This window comes from Panthera onca, chromosome B1 (genome assembly GCF_046562875.1).
Source record: "Panthera onca isolate mPanOnc1 chromosome B1, mPanOnc1 haplotype 2, whole genome shotgun sequence".
NCBI lineage: Eukaryota > Metazoa > Chordata > Mammalia > Carnivora > Felidae > Panthera > Panthera onca.
The window spans coordinates 168,995,702-169,004,624 of NC_138342.1; the positions used below are offsets into that span (position 1 = coordinate 168,995,702).

Consider the following 8,923-nt stretch of genomic DNA (forward strand, 5'->3'; position numbering starts at 1 on the left):
ATGCTGGCAGGCAGTGGGGATCAAACAGCAAGGATGGTAGGTGCTCCAAATTTTAAGAGTCCATTGCCTTTTGCCCTGCCCCAGCCCCAGCCCTTCTGCTTTCCAACAGGAAAATGGTGGGCTGAGGTTTGTAGCAGGTGGTGACAAGTGGCAGGTCCGCAGGTGGGCTCAGTGTCTGCACCAGCTGGGCTGTTAGAAGGAGCAGGCGTGAGACGCCTCAGTTGGGGGGTGTTGAACTTGGCACTAGGGGGTGGGGATTAACCAACCAGCCCAGGCTACTTCTCACTTCCTTTATCACCTCCTGCCACCTCCCCCTATAAATGTTAATGAACCCTACTATTCTCCCTCCCTCTCCTCTAGTCAAGGGAGTCAAAGTTTAGGTCAACCGAGTCTGGACCATATAAGAAGGTCTATGCCCCTCGTTTCCATTCTTGTGGCACTTGATACTTTTCATGGAGTGTCCATCTCAGTTGATACTCATGGTGGCAATTTTGACAGCAGTGATAATAACCATTTCCTTTTTACAAATTAGGAAGCTGAGACCAGAAAAGTGAAGGGACTTGCCATAGGTCGTAGAGGCCAGGGAACGGGGATAAAATCCATGGAACACTCTTCATGCTGCCTCCCCTCTTGGAGCCCAGCACTGGCCTTCCCATGGGGATAAAAGCGCAAGCTGAGTCAGAAAGGCAGGGCTGCAGGTGCACAATGGGAAGGGACAAGGAGCAGATGTCACACCATGAAACAGGCTATCCAGCCATGCCCCAGAGGCCCCTGGCACCAGCCCCTGGCTGAGCCCCAAGGCCAAGCTTGACTGCTGGCATCTGTTACCATGGAGACCCAGGCCTGGCTGGGGGGCTGGCCACTGACAACAGGCCCCTCCCCCACTGATAGGAACCAGGCACTCAGGCTCAGAGGCCTGGAGTCCAGACCTCACTAGATGGGGCTCCCGCATCTACCTCCTTATTTCATTCCACCCCCCCAGCTCACCCATCCACCCCAGAACCTCAAGCCTGAGCTATCTCCTTCATGCATCTGCTCTTACCTGTCATCCCAGGACTGAAAGTGGGAGGAGGTAGCCTTTAGTACCCCACCTGGGAGCTAGTTGTTGGTGGAGATGTGGGTGAGGTCAAAGGCCCGCCAAGAATAGAGCCAGAGCCAGCACCAGTTCCAGAAGTAGATTTGGGGATTTCTGCAGAAGAGGCAGAGTTCAAATCGAGACCCCAAACAGAACAAATATGGAAGATGGAAACGATCAGGAGCATCAGCCTGAGCAAAGCAGAGCTGTGGGACGGTCTAGGGCATGCTCGGACAACGACGAGCACTGGATTGGGAGTCTGGGCACCTGGCACCTTGTCTGAGTTGTGCCATTGACTAACTAGCTGTGAGACCCTCGCTGGGCCTCATCAGTGAGTGAGGAGGCTGGACCAGATGAAGAATCTCTAAGACCCCTTCCAGTTTTGACATCCCTTCTATTTGATTCCAAGCCTGGACTCTGCCAGTTACAGGGAGCTACCCCTGCACTCTCCAGACCAGCTCAGGTTCAGCAGGGCCTTGAGTCCCAGTGGCCCGAGGGGTGGGGGATGGGGCTAGGAGCCCAAAAGCTGGAGGTGGCCAGGAGGTAGCCTTGGGGCTTGTCTGGGGGAGGGGGGAGGGGTGGCAGACAACTTTGTGGATTGATCTAGCTCTGGAAGGTGAGGAGACTTGGAGGTGAGAGTTTCGCCCTCCTGCTCATCTCTTTAGGTAAATACATCCACATCCAGCATTTCCCTTTCTCTTTCCATCCTGGAGGCACTGAGACCTCCAGGGAGCCCAGAGCTGAGGTGCGAGCTCCGCTCCCTACACAGAAGACTTCCCTCAGAGATCCCTCTAAGCACATGCCCCCTTCCACAGCCACCATCACCCACCTTCTGTAGGGAAGGAACCATTAGAGTCCCTGGTCACCTAGCTTCTGGGACCTTAGATACTGCAGCCCGGAGGGCATGGACACAGTGGCAAGGCTCCAGACATGATCCATGTGGACCTTAGGAACCTAGTTCTGCCATTCACTGGCTGGGCCATTCTGAGCTAACTATCCCCCATGCCCCCCCCCCCCGACCCCTGTCCCGTGTGCTTTAGTGTCCTCTGCACAGGGGTCCTAGAATGGGGTCCTGCCTGCACAGTACAGAGCAGGGTGGGACCAGAGGCCATGTGAAGAGGTTGGTGGGCACAGGGAGGGAGGAGGCCCTAGGGATGGCTGCTGCCCTAGAGAGGAGGGTGAGTGAGGCCCGGAACATATGACACACTTGACGTCTGCTAAGCCCAGTTAACTCCTTTGGTCTGCCGGCATCCTGAGGCACTACTGCCCCCATCTCTCAGACAAAACTGCCGAGGCCCAGAGGAAAGTAGCTTGTGCCAGTGCACCAGCTCCTCTGAGTCTGTCTCTTCCCGGACGTCAGGCCAGCTCTCAAGATTCCATCGCGTCCTCCTCCCACAGCTGCACCTTCCTCCCCCTCCCTGACCCCCAGCCTGCAGCACCCACTATTTGCTGCCATCGGGACAGCCCTAACACCTCCATCCCGGTGGCCAGATAGCAGAGAGGGGGAGCAAGGGGTGACAGAGGCAGGGGAAGCAACCGCTCCTAGCCAAGCCCACCGCCTGCCCCCTGGAGGGAGGCTCCTCCTTTTAAGGCTGCTTCTGGGAATTTCCACCCCCGGAGCCAGACTCAGCAACCCCTGGCCCTGAATGATACCTGCGCTCACCCTTGGGGAGGTGGGGCACCAAACCTGAGGGCAGGAGGAGCTGACCCTGGGAGGGGAGGAGGGACCCTCTAGTCCAGGTCTGAGGGTCACGAAAAACGTGGGAGACTACAGGGGCCAGCCTCCTTATCAAGAAGGCTCCACAGCTCCATCCTCTGTGCTCGGGTAGCCCAGCAAGAGGCTGGCAGACCCCGCCAGCCAGCGGCTGCTTTGCTGTCTCACTGGCCAGGAAGGTGGACACCTCACACCTCAGTCTCCCAATTACGCCCTCCTCCCCCATTCCTTCTCCCCTCCCTTCTCTCTCCTCCTCCTCCTCCCCTCTCTCTCCTCCTCTCCCCCCTGAAAACCTGTGGCTTGAAGAGACCTTGGCTTCTCTGGGACTCTACCCCTGGGGACTGCCCATATCTGCTCCTGAGTTTGGGGGCAGGAGGGCAACCGCCCCAAGAAATCTCTCCGGCGATGGGAGCCACCCGCCTGCTGCCCAACCTCACTCTGTAAGTGCACTGCCTCTCTGAACTGAAGTTTTGTTGCCATTTGCAGCCTGGGGCAGACCTAATCTTACCGGGAATCCCACACAGAGGGGCAGGAGGTGGGGGGGGGGGGGGCTCTGCCTTCTCACCCTGGGTTGGCTGCTGGCACCCACACCAGGGTCTGCCTTGTCTTCTCACACAGGTGCTTGCAGCTACTGATTCTCTGCTGTCAAACTCAGGTAGGCGGGTGCCCCCCACTAGCTTTTCTCCATCTCTCCCACCCCACCCAACTGGGGGGGGGGGGTAGCTTCCTTTCGGTGGACAGAGGCAGGTTCTGGCCTCTCCCTGGATCCAGATGGTTTTTGAGGGTGGGGGCTGGTGTCAGCCTCTGGAGGTGTATAGAAGGGGCTATGGCAGATTTGGGGATTGACTAAGGTCTTTATCTGTCCTCCCTCCATGACCCTCTCTACATGTCCTGAGGTCTCTGCTTTTCTCTCCATCCGGCCCCCCTCAAGTGTTCCCCTCAAGGCTAAATGCATGGGGCAACCCAGTCTTGAGGGATGGAGTCTGGAGTGGTAGGAAGAGGGCTGAGGTGATGGCTCAGGTGAGGCTTGTACTTGGAGGTACCTGAAAAGACAGGTTTTCATGCAAAACCAGTTGTGTATTCCACTTACTACCCCACTCTCACCACCATAGATGTCCTGGGGAATCACCGTCCTGGGGGATAGCCCCAGTCAGGGCGGGGTGACTCCTTACCTACAGGGCAATGAGGTCAAGCCCCAAGGGGTTTGTTTGGGACAAGATTCAGGGTTTGCATCTCCACACTCCCCCCACCCCATGTTAGCCCCCCCATGCACACCCCCACCCCAAGCCTCAGCCCCCTGTGCGAGGCTCGGTCCCTTTTTGTGATCCTCCATAAAAGTGCAGCTATTAAAATGCACTGGTCCAGAACCGCTCTGGGGAGAGATCGCTTGGCTTTCCCAGGCCAGAGGCCCGCTTCTCTTCATATCCAGTGGGGACTTTTTTTGAAGGTAAATGCCTTTTCTCTGGGAGAGGGAAAGGGGCTGCCTTTGAAGCAGTGGGGGGGTGGGAGAGAGAGAGAAACAACTCCCCCCCCTTTTCCTTCCCCCTTTTGCTCTAGCCCCCGTTCCAGGCCTTTTGCTTCACACATCCAGGGAGAGCAAGAAGAAAGCCCCCAGCCTGGCCGGGAGGGGGCTGGGGGTGGGCCCAACCTGTTCTGGAAGGGGAATTAGCACAATGGTGAGGCTGGCCGGGGCGTTTATGGCCTGGCTGAGGCCCCATTCAGGACTCAGGGAAGGTGGCAAAGCTGTCCTTTCCCCCTTGAAGTGCCCCCTCGCCCCCCTTGGAGGGGGGGCCGGCAGGCCGGACCATAGCCATGCTTGAGGGGCCGTCTGACAAGCAGCTGTCTGCAGCAGTGGAAGGGGAGGTCCCCCCGCAGCGGGAACATGAAAGGGACAGGCCAGGTCCCGCGGGGAGAGCGACTTGTGGGTTGTGGGCTGTGGGGGGGGCGTGGGGCTGCTTTTGTGCAGGGCCTGAAGGGGGACAAGGAGAGGAGGGGGCTTCAGGGGGGCCTCTCTGCTCCTGACCTGGAACAGACAGCCAGAAGGAGGCTGCCCGCCAAGAGGGGCGGAGGGCCTGAACCTGGGCCAGGAGATGGGGGCTGGGGATAGGCTGGACCCCACCGAGGGTCCTGGCCCAGCCAGACCCCACCCCCTGGCAGGAAGGGAGGCCCTCACCCCAAATGCTGGCCTCAGGTTTTTCTGGGGTGGGGTGCAGGGTGCACTTTGCTGCTTTGAGTTTCCAGACCCTGCTCTCATAGGCAATGGGGGGGGGGGGGGTTGCTCCTTGTGGCACTCCTGGCCTGTGGCCTAGCTGGAGTCGGAAATGAGCAGTGACACACATGAAGGGTTAACCCTGAGCAGGTTACAGGGTCAGCCTGTGGCCGCTCCCTCACCGCCCCCTTCCTCAAAGCTGATCCTTCCTGCTCCTCCCTCTACCAGAGAATGGCCCCTAACAGATGCTGATCTGGGTCGAGGTCTGTCTAGGTGGTTTCTACGGGGCCTGGGATAAAGGTGGCCTTAGGGATCTGGGGTACAAAAGTCTGTTCCAGCACAGGCCAGTAGGATATGGGTGGGGAGAGAAACATTTTAGCCTAGGGTTGAGGCTGTCACCAGCAGCTGAGAAATGTCATCTGGTTTGCACCTTCCTGGAGACAGAGGACAGGAAGGGGTCTGTTTTTCTCCCACTCAGTGTTGCAGATAGGTGAGACAGGCCAGAAGAAGGTAATCGTCCTGGCTTTGCACCATGCATGGGTAGAACCTGGTTAGCGGGCAGGCAACAGTATTGCCCCTACTGGCCACGAGCCTCTGTTACATTGTGACACAGGCAGGCGGCTCGCAGGAGAGCCTGGGCCACCACTGATAGCTCCTCTCGCTGCTGCAGCCTCCATCTCCCTTGCCAAGGAGGCACCTCACCCCTACTGGCGGGAGGAACACTGACCAAAAGGGGGACAGGGTTCTCTGAGGGTCCTGAGCACCCAGAGGGAAAGGCAGGGGAGATGGGCAGGAGCTCAGGATTCCACAGTTAGCGCTGAAGAGAAATGCTTACAGGGGCATTACAGGAGCCTAAACAAAAGGTCTTAGAGCCTCCATAATGCTCTCTGGTAAGCCTAACAGACCAGCTTCTGTATGCACATGTATGTATATGCCTGTGCATGTGTGTGTGCCTGGGGTAGGATCCTTCAAGGCCAGTGGGGAGGATGAAGGAAAAATCTGGTTATCCTGGCTAATGGAGCCAAGACCCTGGCATTCTAGAGAAGGGACAAGCTCCAGTCCTAGAGGCAGGACAGCACTTCTGTCTCTAATCAGCTGGGTCACCCAGGGCACCTCTTTGACATTGGAATTGGGTACCATAACTGTGAAGGTTCTGTCTAGCAACCAGAGTCATGATTCCAGATCTGCACCAAGGGTCCCCCAAGCCTGTGCAGCCACCAGTTCTCTGCTCCAGGGCAGATGGGGAGCCAAGAGGTCATGACTGGCTCATCCGCTGGCCTGGAAAGACCATGGCCATATGCACCCTTCACCCTGCACCTCTGCTTCCCAGGACAAACGGCCTGGCCCCCTCACACTCACCTCCACACCCCTCTCCCTTGGATGGACCAGTGGTGGTGTCACCCAAAGCAAATTGACACTATTTTTCCCTTGGTAACCGCAAAGGGGGAGAATCACCCGTCTCCTAATTTTAACCAGTACGTGAGGGACCAGGGTGCCATGACTGACCAGCTGAGCAGGCGGCAGATCCGTGAGTACCAGCTCTACAGCCGGACCAGTGGCAAGCACGTGCAGGTCACCGGGCGTCGCATCTCTGCCACCGCGGAGGACGGCAACAAGTTTGGTGAGACCCAGCCCTCACCAGAGGCCACTCACACTGCTGGCTGGCCTAACCTGGTCCATCCCCAGATCCTGTGCCAGGGCAGGGGCCACAGTGGGAGAACAGGGAGAAGCCTCTTGGAGTAGGGCCTCTCGGTGCCCCCCCACCCAAGTGCGGAGGTCAGGCTGGTTGGGGGGCCTCCTGCCATACCTGAGCCGGCAACCCCAATGGACGGAGGTCTTTCTCCCCCCCCCCCATCATAGCCAAACTCATAGTGGAGACAGACACATTTGGAAGCCGTGTGCGCATCAAGGGTGCTGAGAGCGAGAAATACATCTGTATGAACAAGAGGGGCAAGCTCATCGGAAAGGTGAGAACTGGAAGGAGGGGGAGTGGATGAAGGAATCAATGTTACTGTGTGCCCCACAGCACCCCCTACTCCCCTCTACTAAGTCCAAGCCATGACTGACTACGCACACACCCCAACACTAGGCCACTCTGGTTTCTCCATTTAAATGAGTCCCTGTGGGGTCAAGAAGCCCTCTGAGGACCCTTACTGACCCATAAGGATCTTCAGCTCTGATTTATGAGGTATTTCCCCAACATCAAGGAGTCAGAATTTTAGCACTTACATGATATTACAGTCCCTATGTTGAGGCTTAAGCGCTGATCAGGGTTGAGAGTTGACATTCATACAAGGCCACTAGTTTCCCCAAGGTCAGTGGGGTCCACAGGATCCAACTAGCAAGATGCACACTAACTGCCTGCTAGCGTAACCACCCTGCAGGGGCAGTTCCAGCACTGTTGGGTAGGAGAAGTCCACTTCCCTTAACATTTGTCAATCCTGGCTTCCAGTTCTGGCTGTTCTCACCAACTATTTGCTTACCTTGGTTAAGCCTCAGGCTTCTTGTCTATAAAAATGGGCATAGTGTCAAGGTTATCTATTGGGTCAAATGGGTGGTGGGGTGGCTCCTGACATAGTCTGGTATTCTGTAAACATTTGCCCCTTGTTTTCATCAAAGACTGTTGCCTCCTTTTCCTCCACCCAGCAGCACCATTGGCCCAGACTGAGGAGTGTGCTCGTGTACAGAGTGCCCACTGGGTATGCGCTGAACTGCATAATAATCTTGATCTTTATGCCACATCTTGGGAAACAGGCTCTGCATGGCTAAATACCTTGCTCAAGGTGTACAACTTCCAAATGACCAGGCTGTATTTAAGTTCAGACCTGACTCCAAGCAAAGCTTGCTCCTTTCTCCCACTTCTGCCTCTCACCAGGCAGAAATCCTTGGGCACACGGCTCCTGTCATTCCTTCCTCAGTCCCACAAAATAGGCCCCAAAGGCAAGGAAGGCAGAAAGTTGGGTGGACAAACTCGCCTCCTCTTGTTCCTTCCCTCCTCCCCGCAGCCCAGTGGGAAGAGCAAAGACTGCGTGTTCACAGAGATCGTGCTGGAGAACAACTACACGGCCTTCCAGAATGCCCGGCACGAGGGCTGGTTCATGGCCTTCACCAGGCAGGGTCGGCCCCGCCAGGCTTCCCGCAGCCGCCAGAACCAGCGAGAGGCTCACTTCATCAAGCGCCTCTACCAGGGCCAGTTGCCCTTCCCCAACCACGCTGAAAGGCAGAAGCAGTTTGAGTTTGTGGGCTCAGCCCCCACCCGCCGGACCAAGCGTACTCGGAGGCCACAGCCCCTGACGTAGTCAGGGACACTGGGGGCAGCTGCCCCTCACCAGCCTTCCCATCCCCTTCCCTTCCTAATCCCAAGACTGGGCTGGGGCGGAGGGAGGGGAGTCAGAGCCCCCAAGGAGGAAGGACCCTGAGGAACTACAAGCGTCAGAGCCTCAAGCCAGAAAGGGGACAGGACTGCCACATAGCAGGGCTGGGCGTCAGGGCAGCTGCCCCAGACCCAACAATGGAATAGGCCCCGGGGGGAGGGGGGATGGCAGACCCCCAGGAGAGGAACTGTAGTGTTACCCTGGACTCAGGCTCCCTGAAACAGGCGAAAAGGGCAGCAGGTTCAAAGCCTTGCAGACACTGTCTGGAGCTGGCTCTCTTTAAATTCTCCCCAAATCTTCTTCAGTCTGCCCCCAGCCTCCAGTTTCCTCCTGGCCAGACTGTAGGAAGGGACTTTTGTGTTTATTTCAGGAAAAAAGAAAAAAAAAAGAGGGTTGGCCATTCTTCACATTCCACTACCCAGGCCTGCACCCCCATCCCCGACTTCGAGCCCCAGAATAAAACCATTTTCCTGCAAACGGGTTATCTAAAGGCGGGGTGGAGGGATCCACTACCAAACGGCATTGGTAACAAAGTCTCCTCTCGGAGAGGC

At 57.1% G+C, this 8,923-nt stretch overlaps 1 protein-coding gene across 2 annotated transcripts; it reads left to right on the forward strand.

Moving 5' to 3' along the window:
• Positions 1-8,820, forward strand: FGF17 (fibroblast growth factor 17). Of its 2 annotated transcripts, XM_078445461.1 has the most exons (6): positions 1-36; positions 3,096-3,229; positions 3,408-3,444; positions 6,442-6,619; positions 6,859-6,965; positions 8,004-8,820. In XM_078445461.1, exons 1-6 carry the CDS (start codon positions 1-3, stop codon positions 8,295-8,297), a joined length of 786 nt encoding a protein of 261 aa, XP_078301587.1. In that variant the 3' UTR covers positions 8,298-8,820. The 2 variants fall into 2 exon arrangements, with proteins under 2 accessions (XP_078301587.1, XP_060509332.1); XM_060653349.2 differs by lacking the exons at positions 1-36; positions 3,096-3,229; positions 3,408-3,444 and adding an exon at positions 5,567-5,888.
• The last annotated feature ends 103 nt before the right edge of the window (positions 8,821-8,923 follow it).

Coding starts and splice junctions, on each gene's coding strand:
- FGF17 (XM_078445461.1), top strand. CDS start 1: ATGCTGGCAGGCAGTGGGGATCAAACAGCAAGGATG. Junction 37..3,095: donor GGGATCAAACAGCAAGGATG/GTAGGTGCTCCA, acceptor TGTGGCTTGAAG/AGACCTTGGCTTCTCTGGGA. Junction 3,445..6,441: donor TTCTCTGCTGTCAAACTCAG/GTAGGCGGGTGC, acceptor GTAACCGCAAAG/GGGGAGAATCACCCGTCTCC.